The sequence below is a fragment of the Scomber scombrus genome, chromosome 2, assembly GCF_963691925.1.
Source record: "Scomber scombrus chromosome 2, fScoSco1.1, whole genome shotgun sequence".
Classification (NCBI taxonomy): domain Eukaryota; kingdom Metazoa; phylum Chordata; class Actinopteri; order Scombriformes; family Scombridae; genus Scomber; species Scomber scombrus.
The window spans coordinates 18,590,310-18,606,002 of record NC_084971.1 but is presented as its reverse complement, the minus strand read 5'-3'; the positions used below and the strand labels follow the sequence as shown (position 1 = coordinate 18,606,002).

The following is a 15,693-nucleotide window of genomic DNA, read 5'->3' as shown; positions in this document are numbered from 1 at the left end:
AAACGATAAATGAGCACATTGACCTGTTTGCTGCTGATAATCAAAATATTTCCAAATATGACAATATTGTAAAAAGAGACAAGAACCGAGTGACAGAAGGGTTTTATTAGATGCCCAAATATACAATTTCAGCTATATTTACAAAGCATTTTAATTGAATGAATTGTCTTTTGGTTGTTGGACTATCAAAGGCCCTTTAAATCATAATTCTGTAACTCTGATTTCCACATTATATAAAACTAAAAGCTGCATATATTTCATCAAAATTGTAAAATACTTTATGTATTTAAACAAATAGAAAATCTGTCATTAGACTGACATGAAACATTTACATACATGTGACTTTATTTTGTCTTTATTGATCCAGCTCATCCGTTTGCAGGTATGTGGAGCAATCAGAGATCTTCTTCACCTGTTTGATGCTCAGAGTCTCAGAGCACATGGGACACACGGTCTCCGTCTCCAGCAGCCTGCAACAAACAGTTCAGTGACGATTAATGAGAAAAGTGAATTTGTAGGCAGCAAACTCGTTGTTTTTCTTGCAGAGAAACTATTGTGATTGTAGACTAAATATGAGGCTAGTGCCAAGAGGTGATTAGCTTAGCATAAAGACAGGAAACAGGAGGAGCGGCTAAACCTGGCCAAACGGGGAAAAAAAGCCTCTTTTGTTCAATCTGTACAAAAGCTGGAGTGCAAAAAGCATAAATTGTGGGAGTCACGTGTTAGAGTTGTTTCCTGCATGGGCGAAGTCTCTGCCTGATGAGTATTGACATTTTCTCATCTAACGCTAAGAAAGCAAAAATACCAGTAAGCGAAAATGTCGAACTATTAAATTACATCAGAATAGAAAACTAACCAACAACAAATCAACAGCTGCGGCTGTCTGATTTGAGAAAAAAAAACAAAACGTGTCTTTAGACGAAGGGATTCCTTTTTTATTTACACAGTGTCTTAAAAGAGAAAGGGACACCTGCACACTGTCTTCACTTGCTCAATGACATGCTTTAATATATACAATGTTTCAGTCAAAGACCTTCTTCAGGTATGTGTCTTTGAAATGTTGTAAAGCACGTGAAGACAGTGTGCAGGTATCCCTTTCTCTTTTTAATATGTACTTCTTCACTAACACACCTGTTACAAAAGTGTTCAAGTGATCATTTACACAATGTCAAAAGTGTTTTATGGGGAAAAAACAAACACTTTCTGTTTTGAGAGCCTAAACCTTTATATTTTATAGCGTTAAATACAGTGTATTTATTATAATAAGAATGTGTGGGGAACCAAAGTACGCTGACACATTAAGTGAATGTCGAGATGTAGGCAAAAAGCACAATATTGATTACAGCAATAGCAACCAATCAGGAGTGAGTATTATTAGTAGTCAAGTTATTAATAGTTTAAATAATAATAAACTATGCAGGTTGTATCAGCCCAATGAAAGCACTTGGGCTGACTGATATCAGAGACATTTTGTCTCAGTCCATCATGTGTTTGTCTACATTTTATTCCCATAAGGTGCATCTTTAAAAAAAATGTTTTAAAAAGCAAAAATGATAAGGAAATATCACTTTTTCTCTCTTGGACAGGGTGTTCAAACTTCATACTGGTGTCTCTTTGATTTTAGAATAATTTTGAATTTGCTGTTGATGGAAAACTGAAACCTGCAGCAGGTGTTTGCTTTTAGCTGCTTGTGTGTCACTTACAGAATTAACTGTGAGTAGAGAGCAGGAAATTCACAATGAGGACACACGGACCAGTCTTCTTTCAGCATGTGACGCCCCTGAGAAAGTGAAAAAGGAGCAAAGACCAGGGACAAAATGATGAAAATATGAATGTAAGGCAAACTATTTTGTTTTTCATAACTACATTCAGCGTTGCTGTCTGGTGCGAGTACCGTGGCGATGCAGTAGGGCAGGTTGTTCTTGCAGGAGATGCACAGCAGTTCGTTTTGCGGCAGCTGGAAGCCACAGAAGGGACACGGAGTAGTTTCCTCCTCCAGCTCGGCCGTATCTGGGCGTCTGTGATGCAGATAAATATGTTTTAGTCAAGTAAAGACAAGGATTCGGAGGCAGAGGAGGAGATGAAAGAGAGGAAGATGGGGCTGATATTGTGATGGACGAGATGAGAAATTTGTATGCGTGAAAAAGAAGCGAGGTCAGGAGAGAGAGAGTGTGGAAAATGTTCAGATGAGAAAAAATTAAAAACAGACATGGACATGCCCATCACTCACCGAACCATCGCCTCAATCTTCTTCCTGTATTTCTGGTCGATATCGTTTCGGTACTCTGGTCTCATCAGCATGGCGGCAAAGCTGAAGGCCGAGTTCTTCAGCCCGGCCCGGTGACATTCGATGACCGCTGATGTCAGGATGGGCACGACGTCTGCACATAGACACATAATATTTCAGATCCAGTCAAATTTGAGAGGTTTTCATGTGCTTTTCAGATGAAATGAGTTTTGGAAGAAGGTAAATCCTCCTCGTTGACTCACGTGCAGGAAACTTGCTGATATTGTTGCTGACACGAATGAGCATGCGTGCCCCTTTCAGGTGGTCTCCTCTCTTCACGTGGATCTACATCAACATGCAGAGTTTATATAAAAACGCTTAATAGTTTGACATTTAAACATTCCTGTCATGCTTTTACAACAAATGGGTTCAAAGCTATAATTCCCTTTTCCCTAAGCTAACACATTGCAGGTGTGTCACAACATGTGCAAACCTTGACCAGTAGGTAGGAGTGGAGGATCATCAGGTTGGTGGCCATCTCAGCAGGGATCTTTATCTTTTGGGCCTGCAGTTCTGTGTACATGCTGAACAGCAGATCATGGGCGTTACGGTAGTTACCTGTGAGCGAAAAAAACACAAAGAAATTCAGGATCAAGGAAACATTCGATTGAGGTTGTATCACGTTTTATTACAGCGTTGTTATAGGTGAACAGCTTGGTTAAAGTTTGTACCTGCACACTGCTCTTCTCTGGCGATGATGATGGCGGTGCGTGCGGCCTCCCTGTACTGCTGCAGCGCCATGTACAGACGGAACAGGTACTTGGCATCCTGAGAGGAGGGGAACGGTCAACTAACCATCAACAGCTTAGACGACAGTCACTCCTGCTGTCACTCAAGGCAACAATTACAACACATCAGGGACCAGGGCTGCCTAACTCCACATTTCCACATGAGGAATCTGTCAGTTATTATTCAATTAGGATTTATTTCGATTATTTTTAGAGAAGTTTGCAAAGAGACATTACACAAACCTCTGAGGAAATTAAAAAGATACAATCCCCACAACAACCTTTCCTGAATATTCCCTATTTGTGCTGATTTGCATGTCATGATTTCATGTAAACTGACACATAAAACATACGTGAACTTCCAGCCAAATCCAGCACATTCACAATCAATCACATGTTTCCTCTCATTTGCATAACCATCTCTTAAATATACATTAGAGAGGAAGGGTGCACTTCACAAATAACAGGCGATCTGCACTTCTAGGATGGTGTTTGATCAATGGCACACATCTGTAGGCAAAAAATACAAGCTGGAGGAAAAAAGACCCATACCCTACTGCCAAACAACAGAGGTTCTCAACACATTCTGCATAAGACCTCAAGGTAATATACTCACAAGGATGTACTTAACCTATGACACACAGACACACAAGTCCACCTACCTTTCACACAGACACACAAGTCCACCTACCTTTCACACAAACATACAGCAAAAATACAAGACCACAGATTTGGTGGCCAACTGTTTTTCAGAAATACTTTATAAATTTGTGGTTTTGAATTTTACATAATTCGTTCGGGTTGAAAAGTTGTACTTGTGTCAATCCCTCATTTTCAACTCCCCACATGAATGGACAGAAGGACAATAACATTTAAAAACAGGGCAAAGCTGATCAAACAACTTCAGTGTCTGTCTGTAGACAGATACACAAAGGCTACTCACGGAGAGACACTACACAAGCACCAGACAAGGAGAAGGAGAGACAGTGAGAGGGAGAATGAGTCATTAATACATCAATAATTAAATGTATCAAAAAGAGGGTTTAACACCAGAAATATCACAACAAAATCATGTAGCTGGGAGAGTAACAGCCATCAAGTAAAAAAGTAAGAGAGGCAGCTCTGGTGTATAGATTACCTTGGGCATACCGTCACTCTCCCCCATTAGGTAATCTATCAGCTGATTGGTCAGAGAGTTGTCCTTGGCCTGGCCCACCTGAAATACACACACACACACACACACACACACACACACACATATATACACATTAGCACTGAACTGAATGATCAATTCATTTAATGCAATCACTGGTACACTCTGAGTTCTCACCGTCTCAATAGCCATCTCGACAGCCAGGTTGTCATCAGTGTTGGGACACTTCAGGAAGTGCTTCAGAGCCTGAGAGACAGCAAGAGAGAAGAAAGACAACTTGGCTGAATGAGTGGATGAGATACTGTACACACATACACACGCACACACACACACAAACTTTAGTGGAAAAATGAGTGGATTGGGTAAATCAATGAATTAATGGCTGACAGCTCTTACCCTGCTGTACTGCCCACACTTCTGAAAGAACCTGCCAGCGTGAAGATGTTTCTTCTCTGCCTCAAAGTAGAGAGCGATGCTCTGGTAGTCCTCCTGTGTCGCCTCAGAGCCTGATCAACAAAGTATTAATATTCAACATGTAGACTGCTCCAATGGTTTGGTGGAAACCACATTGAATGATTAGCAAATAGTAAAAAATACCAGACTATTTGCATCAAACTGTAAAAGTTTTAAATGCTCCATTCACAAAGATTCACACATACTGACCGATGATGTCTGCATAGACTTCCATCTGCCCGTGCTGCTGAGCCAGCTGGAAGGCCTCGTCGTTGCACTGAGACAGCACCAGGAAGTGGATGGCTGAGCCGTAATCGTTTAACCGCAGGAAGAACCTGCAAACACACACATACATATAAAGAAGGTCTTTAACATGAACGCAAATAAAGAATTAACAATGACAATTTGCTTATTAATCTACTAGTTGAGCGCCAGTAAGTGAAAGGGTAAGTTCAGTACAGAAGACAGAAGACGGAAACAAAACAAAACCAAGTAAAAATGTCACAGCTCTAACCTTATATGTTGACACAGAGACCAAACAAAAACAGAGACTCAAATAAATGTGTAAACCAGCCCAAACGTTTTCTAAAGACCGTAATTTAGCTTCAATTTAGGGTCAATGTTGGAAGTAGGACTTAGATTAGGTTTAGGTAAATTAAGGGTTAAGAAAATGTAGCTAAGAGAGTTACAATTTGGGATTTGTAGTTGTGTGTATGTGTGTTTATACATCTGTGCTCTAATTTGTCGTACCTGGCAACCATCTTTGCTCCGTCAATGCTCTGCGTCTCCCTGACGATGCGGACGGCGTCCTCGGGGTTGTTTAGCTGGTCCAGCAGCACACGGATCACGTTGTCCCAGTCTTTAGCACTCTCATAGGCCCGTGCTGCATCCTTATACCTGGTGCACATTAAAGGCACACATTAGATCAGCTTCTCTATTAATGCTATGATTGTCTTCAGCAGAGACAGACGGAGAACTTACTTGCCGTCCGCCTCCTTGGCCTTGGCGTACTGCAGGTAGATCTTGGGAGAGGAGACGTGCGGGAGCAACTCTCCCACCTTTGCCCTGAGCATTAAGTCAGAAAATAGAATTACATCAGGAAAGGAGACACACGTGCAGGTGTGAATGTTGATGTGTGTTGATGCTTGTCTCACCAGTTCTTGCACCGAATGTAGACCAATGCAGCCTTGTCATAGTACTGGCCTTTTTCATAGAGCTGAGCAGCTTCAGAATATTGCTGTAAGAAAGAAAAGAAACACAGAAGATGATATGAATACAAAGGCATAAAACAGGCTTAAACTCAAACACCCAAAGATTTAGTTGATGCTACATATGAAACACACACAAACACCTTACTTTCTATAATCTACCTCTAATCTATCATAAAATAAGGCTGTGTCCTACCTTCATGCTCTCCAGTATGGCTCCACATTCCTTCTTGAGGACTCTGCTTGGGTGCTGAGTAGCCTGGGCGGCTCCTCTCCTAATGTCGCCCATCCGAATGGACATCCTGGCTACACCTGCCTGGCACGTCTCATCGTGCTCCTGGAACTGCACAGCGTCAGAGAGACAGAGGAAAGTCAACAGAAAGACGAGACTTTGAAATAAGCACAATTACAATAACTGGATTTCATTACTATTACTTTGGGAAAATAAAACACTGTGGTGTGATAAGAATAATGGAAACAAAGTTTTTAACTTCTTGTACAGTAATCGCTGCTGAAAGACGAGATTCAATATGTCACCCTTACTTTATTATCGTGGGTCATGCCTTTCTCATAGTGTGCCAGAGCGTTCACATAGTCTCCACTGCAAAGAGAGATACATTTAGATACAGTGTACATGGATCAGGCCCAGTGAATAGTATGCTGTTCACTCACTGACCACCTTGCTCAACAAAAACTGAAAATGTATGTTTAGTAAAAGTAGAATATATGGCAGAGCTGCGGAGTTGTATTAGATTACATTAGACCACACAGGTGTTCCTAATGAAGTGCTTGGTGTGTGTGTGTGGGTGTGTTTGTGTGTATGTGTATGTTTAGGCTGTCATAGGTTACTTTTAGAGACACATTTCAGACTTAGGTCCAGTTCATTGGGTATGGCTCGGGTGGTTAAGGTTAAGTTTGTGCAAGTAGTGGTTAGAGTTAGGGTTAAGGAAAGTCCCCAGGAAATCAATGTAAGTCTGTGTAATGTCCCCAAAAGTGACCATGGTCTGATGTGTATCTGTGTGTGTGTGTGTGTACTTACATAAACTCCAGATGGACAGCATATTCTTTGGATATAAAGGGAATCTGGTCCTCTGCTAACCTCTTGGCTAACATAAGAGCGCTGTCCCAATGCAACAGGTCTCTTCTCATCTAACACACACACACACACACACACACACACACACACACACACACACACACACACACACACACACACACACACACACACACACACACACACACACACACACACACACACACACACACACACAATGATGTAAATACACACAAATGAGTGCTAGAGGCATTGGTTTGAATTTGAGCTTGAAGTTCAGAATCCAACTTAATGATAATCTAATAAGTAAGGAATTACATAACTATTTCCATCTGATACCCAAGTAAGTCTCACACACTCTTTACTCTGCTTTCCCCCCCCTTTTTTTTACCTCAAGGGCAGCGACGGGGCAGCTTGAAGAAAGATATTGGTCCTGAGCCAGGTTGTATTCACCCAGAAACATGGCCAAATGGCCTGCCAGTAAACTCATGTCCTCTATACCCTGGAAAGAGAGACAAAAAGACAGAGAGAGATAGAGAGAGAGATACACAAGAGAGGAAGACTGTTGTTCCCAAATTGTGTTTGTTCTGAGTGTCTGACATAAAAAAAACGTTGTCTGAGTTGTACCTGGATGCCCTGCAGTGACAGGACCATGCCCACATTGCCACTCATGCGGTAGACTTGGATGGCCAGCTCGACCTCCATGTGGACCAGACAGGCTTTGCCTAACTCGGCCCAGTCTGTGTCAGTGCCTGCTGACTTACACAGATCACAGGCTTCATGGAACCTGGGCAGGAAAACACACACAAACATACATTATTTCTACTCTTGATAAATGTCTTCCATTAACTGAAATATTTTTTTCAAATAGTCTAATCTAAAACAGCAAATTTAAAGGTGTAAGACAAAACCCACTTTCCTGTACAGTCGTAAAACAAGTAAATCACTAAAAATGTTAGACGGTCATTATATACTAAATTAAATTAACTGTCAACAATGTCACGGAAAGCCTGTGCTGGTGCTGTGTTTTGTCTTTTTTGATTTCATTTTGTCTCATGAGATACTGTGTTTATGCAAACTGAGAGTAACATATTTTAAAAACCTTTAAATGAAGAATACAAGTCCCTATTCAATATCAATACACAAAAAAGAGACATTTGTTTAACAAATTTAGTGCCACCTGACACGTCTATGAAGCACATCAGGAAGCTTGGACATATTCTACCAAGTCTTTCCCACCAGAAGTACGCACAGCATCAGGTAACAGTATCTGCAGCTTGGCTCACCTCTTGAGCATGAGTGCGTGGGTGAGCTGCTTGCTGAGCTCCGGCGGTGATTCCGCTATTGTGCTGGTGGAGTTTTTGAGGAAGGAGTGTGTGCTCATGGCCACGTCGCTGGTCTTGCCGCTAGCCGTCTGGCACGTCAGCTCCCCGTTGTGCAGCAGCAAAGGCTTCTGGGAATAGAGGAGTGCGGTGCTCCCCACTAACACCACCCGTGGGCCTAGGCAGACAGAAAGAGAGAGAAGGAAAATAAAGTTTAAAAGAACACTCTTGTTATTTCTTTCTGCACACTGTATGTCAGATCTTTGTAAAGGTTAAAGTGTCTGGGTCAGTTATCACTAATTGTGTGTGTATATGTGTGTGCATCTCCTTACCATATATGGTGGTTTTGTGCAGGGCGTAAGTGTAGACCTTGTCATCATCATAAGCTACAAACACTCCTCTGTCAGCGTGCCAGTTGTCCCACAGCACTCCAGTGATGGTGGGAGAGAAGTTGGGGAGCTCAAAGCAGGAGTCTGTCGCCTAAACGGACACACACACAGAAAAATAGTCTCATATTCATTCAATATTTGGTGGAATCAGACAGTTTATGGCAGGTAATCTAACTGTGATATGTGTGAATGTGTACACTGTCTTTTTCTGTCCTGCTTTTTAATTGTTTAACTGTACATATATATCCTGTTAACACACACATATAGTTTTTTTTAATGCTCAAATTAATATATATTTGTTAATTACATATTTATTGTAAACGATCAGGTTCTTATGTTACATTAATGTTTTTACATTATTCTATGTCCTCATATGTACTTTTTTTTAGCACTTGGTGCATGTAATATATTTTGTTGTAAAGCACTTTGAGTTGCATTTCTTATATAAAAAGGTCCTATACAAATACAGTTATTGTTATGATCATTATTATTATTATTAGTTGTGGTAGTAGTTGCAGTAGTAGTAGTAGTAGTAGTAATATTATATATACATTAGTCTTCATACCTCTATTAATTTTCTGCACATACTTACTAGTACGACGGAGTATTAAGGCCAGACTAAGAGAACTTTATTCTCGTAATATTATGACTTCATTCTCGCAATATTATGACTTTTTTCTCGTCATGTTACGACTTTATTCTCGTAGACCTAATATTATGACTTTATTTTCGTAATTTCCAAAAAAAATAAAATTCTCTCTGGCCCTAATACTCCATCGTATACTAGCACACCGCACACTCCCACTACACATTGCCCCTCTCTTTCTTACACTGTTATGTCTGTGTTTGTTTATTGCTTTTCAGTTAATGTTTGGGCCAAATTAAAATCTGATTCTGATATTTTGTTGTTTTTAAAATTCTTATTCTTAACTCCATTACTTATCGATTGTTTGCTTATTTATTGCATCTTCTCTTAGCATTTTATTTTATCACTGGGTGCTTAATTACTGGCTTTTATCAAAGTGCAAATTACCATAAACCTTACTTATTGTATTTTCAGATGTGCCAAATAATCAATTGATACTCACATTTGCAGGGGAGAGCAGGAAGCCACCATTCTTGTCGTCAATGAAGACCAGCCGTGTGCCGTTCAGGTCAGGGAAAACCTTCCTCACACCCACCGAGTGGCTGTAGCTGCTCACAGTCTCCCAGTCCTCCACCAAGACACACACCACATTACCTAACTGAGAGAGAGACAGAGAGACAGAGACATTCATTAGCAAAAGAGATGACTGAAAATTTCACGGCCATATAAGAAAAACAGAAAGAGGCAAAATTAATGAGAGATGGGAGGGAAAGACATTGTCAGATGAGAGGATTTAGAGGAGGTGGAACAGTAGGACCCACGTCTTCAATCCACAAAACTGAAACATTTAATAAACACTCATTTTCACAAATTTCAGAGGTTGTTTTCTTCTATAAATGTCAATAAAAGTTGGTGATGACAGGAAGAAAAGAAGATATTATAAGCCTCATAATTCAAGATTAGCCCTTCCTGATCTTTGATGATAATGACAATTTACATCCCAGACTGAGCCTTACATCAGTGCCATAGTAGAGGAAGTCAGCGGTGAGTGCATGGCACAGGATCCGTCCTTTTCTGTCATCATCTGGAAACAACTTCATCTGCTTCTTCTCCTCCTGGTCTTGGCCTTCAATCTACAACACACAATCACACAGAGACTCATGCTCCACAAAAACAGTAAAGGGTGAAGTCTTTTCATTTATTAAAAACTGGTCAGTGAAAAAAGAGCAAAGTGCTGACACCTACACATACAGATGACTTACCATGTGCAGCTGCACTTTTCCCTCAAACAGCGCTGCTGCGTAGTCAGAGTTAAGGCACATGCTGGCTATCGTCCCCAAATACTCGATGTCCTTCAGTTTGTTAAAACCTTACCAACACACAAAAACAGTTAAGTAAAACTTATGGCGTGTGCAGACATTTACACACACACACACACACACACACACACACACTACCTAATAATAATTATCCCATCACGCACCAGGTTTTTGGTCTAACAATGCGTAGAACCAGGCTCTGTTGTTCATCCCCACAGCCACATGGTACGGTCCCACTGCAATGAAAGTGGGCTCGACGTCCACTTGTATGGCCACAGGTTTCTCCTGAAAAATACACAGCATCAGAGAGTAATGAAGGAAACTGAAACTTGTGAGCAGAGTTTAAACCGAAAGACCTCTAACCTGACCTAACTTATGTATCATCAATACTTTTCGAAGACATTATTATTATTTTTGTGTCATAGTATTATAGCTTGTACATGATCTCCTTAAACTTTGGTTGTTTTACTATCTATTATCTCTAATGAGGAGATTATGTATTCAGTTTTGTTCGTTTGTTGTCTGTTGTCGGCAGGACAATCTCAAAAATAGCTACAAAAATGTCATTAAAATTTGGTGCAAAAGGGTAGCAGTGGATTGTGTATTGTGGTGTTGACACACATATCTGTGTATCTCTAAAGTAGAACATTTTCTATTTCTTAATATAGATATAAATTATGATGCAGGTGGAGGTATGTACACTGAGTTATTTATTGTTGTACTGCTGGATTAATTTGTTTCTTCTCTAAAATAATTTGTGTGCGTGCACGTGTGTGCGTGCATATGTGTGTGTGTGCTCTCACCCCATCCACCTGGTTGGACACAGTGACCTCCAGCAGGGAGGTGAGGTAAGCTAGTCGGGTACCAAAGCTGTCACCCAGGATTGGCAGCTTGGTCAGGAAGACATGGAGCATCCCTTTCTGTGTGGAAACCGCCAACAACTGTCCATCATCTGTCCAGCTCAGCTGGTCCAGACCTGCAGGAGGAGAGTGGGAGGCAGATAGGGTTGGAGTTGGTGGTGCATTCAAGACAGGTCTTTCACAGTGTGCCTGGAAATTTCTCACCTTTAGTCTCATCATCTAGCCGAACTATATTGCTGACATTTTTAAGCTCAGACAGTTCCTGGATCTTTATGCTGCAACAAGAAACACATGAGGCAAGTTTTTTTCACGTTACCAAATATAACAATACAGAGTGGCAGTGGTGTCTCTTTTAAAAGGTGATATCTACCTGTTGTCCCCACAGGAGGCAGCCATGTTTAACACTGGTGAGATGGCCACACTGTTGAGGCTGTCTTTATGGTTCTGAGTCTGGTAGAGCTCATGCCCTATCTCCCTGATATGGGTGGAAATAACCACAAAGTATCCAAAGGAGAAACCAATCAGTATATATCCATCCCCGTACCTTGAGGTGACAGGAAGAAGGGAGAACTCATTTTCATACTGATGTCACACTACCATGATTCAGTGTCTGTTTTGTGGTGTTGCTGTGTGTGTGTGTGTGTAAGCATGTGCAGTACCAGCGGTACGACACAATGTTCCCATAGTGGCGCTGAAAGGTCAATTCTATCCGGTTCTCAGGGTCGTTGACACTGAATAGCATCAGAATTCTTTTTTCCACAGACACACTCACCTAAATGTAAACATATCATAACATAATGCTGCATTACTTTTACCCACAAGGATTTCAAATGTTTAATTAAAGTGATGTAATGATTTAATATATTTTCACAATTAAAGCAGGTAGCCTGTGGTAAATGTTGAGACCCAGATTTACAAATTTAAACAGGTGAAACTTCAACTAAAGATACTGATGTCACTGCTCATTTGTTTTTAGCATAAATACAGTTAGACAGTATAGAAACTTAGTAATTTAGTGTGTCAGAAAACACACAAACTTACAGTGCTCTCTCCTTGGGAGGACCTTTCATCTGTCTTCATCACCGAAAAGCAAATTTCAGCAGGCTCACCACGTAGCGTTGTCTAGCAAAAGGTAAAAAAGGATGAAATGGATCCATTTTAATCCCTTTTTTCTTATCCCATCTCCTTTAATTACTGACACTGTGCTGTTATGACACTTGTTTTCTGTACGTACATTTCTGAAAAACATCTCAGCTTGTATTTGTTTACCTTGTACTGAAGGCCACTGTAGGATTACCAGCTGTATTTACAAATGATTTTTTGTAATGTGACCTGAGTGAAACTCAGTGTGGCTGATGCACCTTTTTCAAGTCCATAGCAACAATTATACAATATAGCTACAATCTGATGTGAAAACAATATAGTTTAATGGCAAATGAGACACTGACATCATTGTGTTTGTGTCTGTAACGTGTGGCTACCTGTCTGATGGTGTCTCCCTCATGATTGCTGATGCTCAGAGTGTTGTCGTCACTTCCGAGAGCCAGCACATTCTGACTACTCCAGCACCCACAGGTGATCTTCTTGGTGTGTTTACCTAGCATGTGTGGGAAGGGGAGGGAGAGATAAACAGTACAGCAAAATGAAGAATGTAGTTGTTAAAAACGAGAAGTATCTGTGAAGTTGTGTCTGTATTACCCAGTACAGGTATCTTGCGTGAGGTCTGCTGATTGTAGATCAATAGGTTTCCTTTGGCTGTCCCAACTGCCAACAGAGGGCTGGTCTTTGACCACAGGATGAAGGACATCTGGTCTCTGCTGAAATAAACAACAGCAGCAAACAAATCAAGAGTATACAAAGTGTTTACTGATCATCCGACTGTTACTATAGTCTAAAAAAAATGTGCCTGATGCTTCTCGTACCTCATTCCGCTGTCTATCTGGGATGTTTTGTTCACGCTGGCATCCCAGAGGAAGATGGAGCTAGATTTTGCAGCTATCACCGCCAAAATGTCCCCATCTCTATCCCAGTCCATTCCCACACAGCGTCTAGGGGGAGCAGCAGAAAGTAAAGTAAAAAATAAGTAACAGTTCCTCATAACATCTTTTTTTAATGAGAGAAAAAAATGGAGAAAAAACAGTTTTCACACTTACCCTGGGAGGTTGAGCTCAGTCCACTTGTGTCCATGTCGATCAAATATTTTCACAGTGTTGTCTTGTCTGTATGATCAGAAACATAATGCTCATTCTAGTTTTAGATATTGTACTGATGTAAATGTTGTTTATAGTTTTCTTAGTTACATTTCCTACCACAGCATTTTACTCACCCGGCAACAGCGATATAATTACCAAGGTTTTTCTGCCACTTATACAGTAGGTTAGAACCTACCCAAGCTTTGTCAGCGAGGATGAAAACGCTCTGTGAACACAAACGCTCACTGTCGGTCAACGTGGTTTCATTGATAAAAAGGCATTCAAGCTGCATTCATATTTTCACCAAATGATGTAGCATACATTTTCACCTACCCAGTGAGATTAATCAAAGGACAGGTTCACTGTTATTCAAGTCTGTCTTAAAACAACAATCTGGTGCCCAAACCAAATTTTGAACACCCTATATTTCAGTATTTTTGATGGACATAAAACTTAAAATCATAGTAAAATAAGAAAAATATTTGTTGACAATGCTGTTTTACAACTGATAACTCAACTTTTGGCAGTTTTATTGGGTTTATAATAACAGACTTTGTTTAAGATATCACTTGGCAAGTTCTAAAATCAAATAAAACAAATAGAAAAAGTGTTATCTTAGAGGCATAACCCTCAAAAGGTCAAGCAGTTACAACATTTGCTGACAGTGGTAGCAGCATCTCTTATGAAACAGTATTTATGAGCAACAGGTGTTCAGTAACAAGATGAAGGCACAATACAGCTTGACAAACATTTATTCACTGAGCGTAAACAGTAAGTCATTTATGCAGCTGAAATGAGTTAAACCAGTAGTTCTCAGAGTGAGGTCCTGGGGCCATCAGAGGTCCCTGAGGGTGTTCCAGGGGGTCCCCAGCATAATTTACTCTCACTATAAGTCCATCCATAAGTAACACAATAACATAATGTGTGACTATTTTGGTCATGCTTTCTTTCTTTGCTTTCTTTCAGTAATTGAACATTTAATCAGATGGGGGACCCTGTGACACAAACTAATCTTATCAAATGGGAGTCTGTGGTCTAATCTGTGTCAGTTTAAGGGTCCATGGTGAAAATGTTTGAGAACCACTGAGTTAAATTGTCTCAGATTTGACAATAGTTATAGAGAGATATATTTAAACTGTTTAAAATGTTACAGGGATGAGCTCTAGTAGCACTATCTAACAGAGGATACAACTTTGACACACTGTGTTATGATTATACGACTGCGTGTATTCGTTCGTCAGTTGACTTCTTTAACACAATATTCGTGTTTTTAGTAAAAAGTCAACCTTACTGTAGCTGTGAGCTTCGTCTCCAGGAGTTGTCTGAATAATTAACGCTAACGTTAGCAGGAGGCTACATACAGCAGCTAACGTTACTCCCTGTGATTAAAGTCAACATCGTAATAAATTAAAAAAACTGAAATATTTTTGATTATTTTGCTGGTACCGACCTTCATCTTGATGACATTCAACCATTTAAACTTTTAATCGGTCCTTTTTCTGCTTAAAACAGCTCCGACATCGCTGCTGTGCGTATCCCACAATGCTTCACTCTCAAGCGTCTGAAGAAAATGTCATAGCAACAGTCATCAGCCAATCAGGTGGATCCAAAGCAGAGCCGAGGGTATATAACGGGGACTTTTAAAACGGCGAACAGGTCTGAGTTAAGACTAATTTTAAGCCACCTATTGCAGATGGAAGAAAGCAGGATGCCAGAAAATATAGTAAAAAAGTGGTTCAATTTGTTTTCAAAAACTTCCAGTCCACCCACACTGCATTTAACACTTCTTGTCCAATAACAATGAGTCAGGACATAGCAGCTCAGCCACTGGGAATGAACAAAACAGTTAATATTTATAAAACTGGTGGATATAAGTTGATAAATGATGCATTGTATTGTACACATGAATATTTTAAGTGAGTGACCTTTTGCTGAACTTACTGCAGCCACTTGATATGACTAACTCAGACTGCTGAAGCCTCACATAAGCTCTGGATAAACTTTTAAATGCATTTTGTACTCAATGTCTATCTGGACACACTTTTAATAGCCAGGATGAATGATTACAGCAAGGGAAACCTCTTTCAGTGTTCATTTGGACACATGGCTGTTGTTTTGAGACAAACAACATATTGTGACTCT

The 15,693-nt window shown here is 40.3% G+C and overlaps 1 protein-coding gene across 2 annotated transcripts; it reads right to left on the bottom strand.

The window, feature by feature from the left end:
• Positions 1 to 106: 106 nt before the first annotated feature.
• On the bottom strand, positions 107 to 15,092 carry wdr19 (WD repeat domain 19). Of its 2 annotated transcripts, none has more exons than XM_062429557.1 (36): positions 15,002 to 15,092; positions 13,686 to 13,777; positions 13,513 to 13,578; positions 13,282 to 13,407; positions 13,058 to 13,176; positions 12,841 to 12,956; positions 12,401 to 12,481; positions 12,019 to 12,131; positions 11,730 to 11,903; positions 11,564 to 11,634; positions 11,303 to 11,475; positions 10,664 to 10,784; positions 10,443 to 10,549; positions 10,197 to 10,313; positions 9,683 to 9,838; positions 8,538 to 8,685; positions 8,170 to 8,383; positions 7,511 to 7,670; positions 7,275 to 7,385; positions 6,869 to 6,978; positions 6,373 to 6,430; positions 6,026 to 6,172; positions 5,776 to 5,858; positions 5,603 to 5,686; positions 5,372 to 5,518; positions 4,832 to 4,956; positions 4,565 to 4,674; positions 4,346 to 4,414; positions 4,154 to 4,231; positions 2,959 to 3,055; positions 2,721 to 2,845; positions 2,491 to 2,572; positions 2,231 to 2,381; positions 1,895 to 2,018; positions 1,704 to 1,780; positions 107 to 470 (listed from the first exon to the last, which is right to left on the bottom strand). In XM_062429557.1, exons 1-36 carry the CDS (start codon positions 15,005 to 15,007, stop codon positions 356 to 358), a joined length of 4,053 nt encoding a protein of 1,350 aa, XP_062285541.1. In that variant the 5' UTR covers positions 15,008 to 15,092; the 3' UTR covers positions 107 to 355. The 2 variants fall into 2 exon arrangements, with proteins under 2 accessions (XP_062285541.1, XP_062285547.1); XM_062429563.1 differs by having other exon boundaries at positions 13,058 to 13,173.
• Positions 15,093 to 15,693: the final 601 nt, after the last annotated feature.

Bases quoted from the DNA above. Each gene is read 5' to 3' on its own strand.
- wdr19 (XM_062429557.1), bottom strand. The intron at 10,550-10,663 runs GTGCGTGATGGG...TGTGTTGGTAAG, and splicing joins ATTGTTAGACCAAAAACCTG to GTTTTAACAAACTGAAGGAC. The intron at 4,957-5,371 runs GTACGACAAATT...GTGTGTTTGCAG, and splicing joins GGAGCAAAGATGGTTGCCAG to GTTCTTCCTGCGGTTAAACG.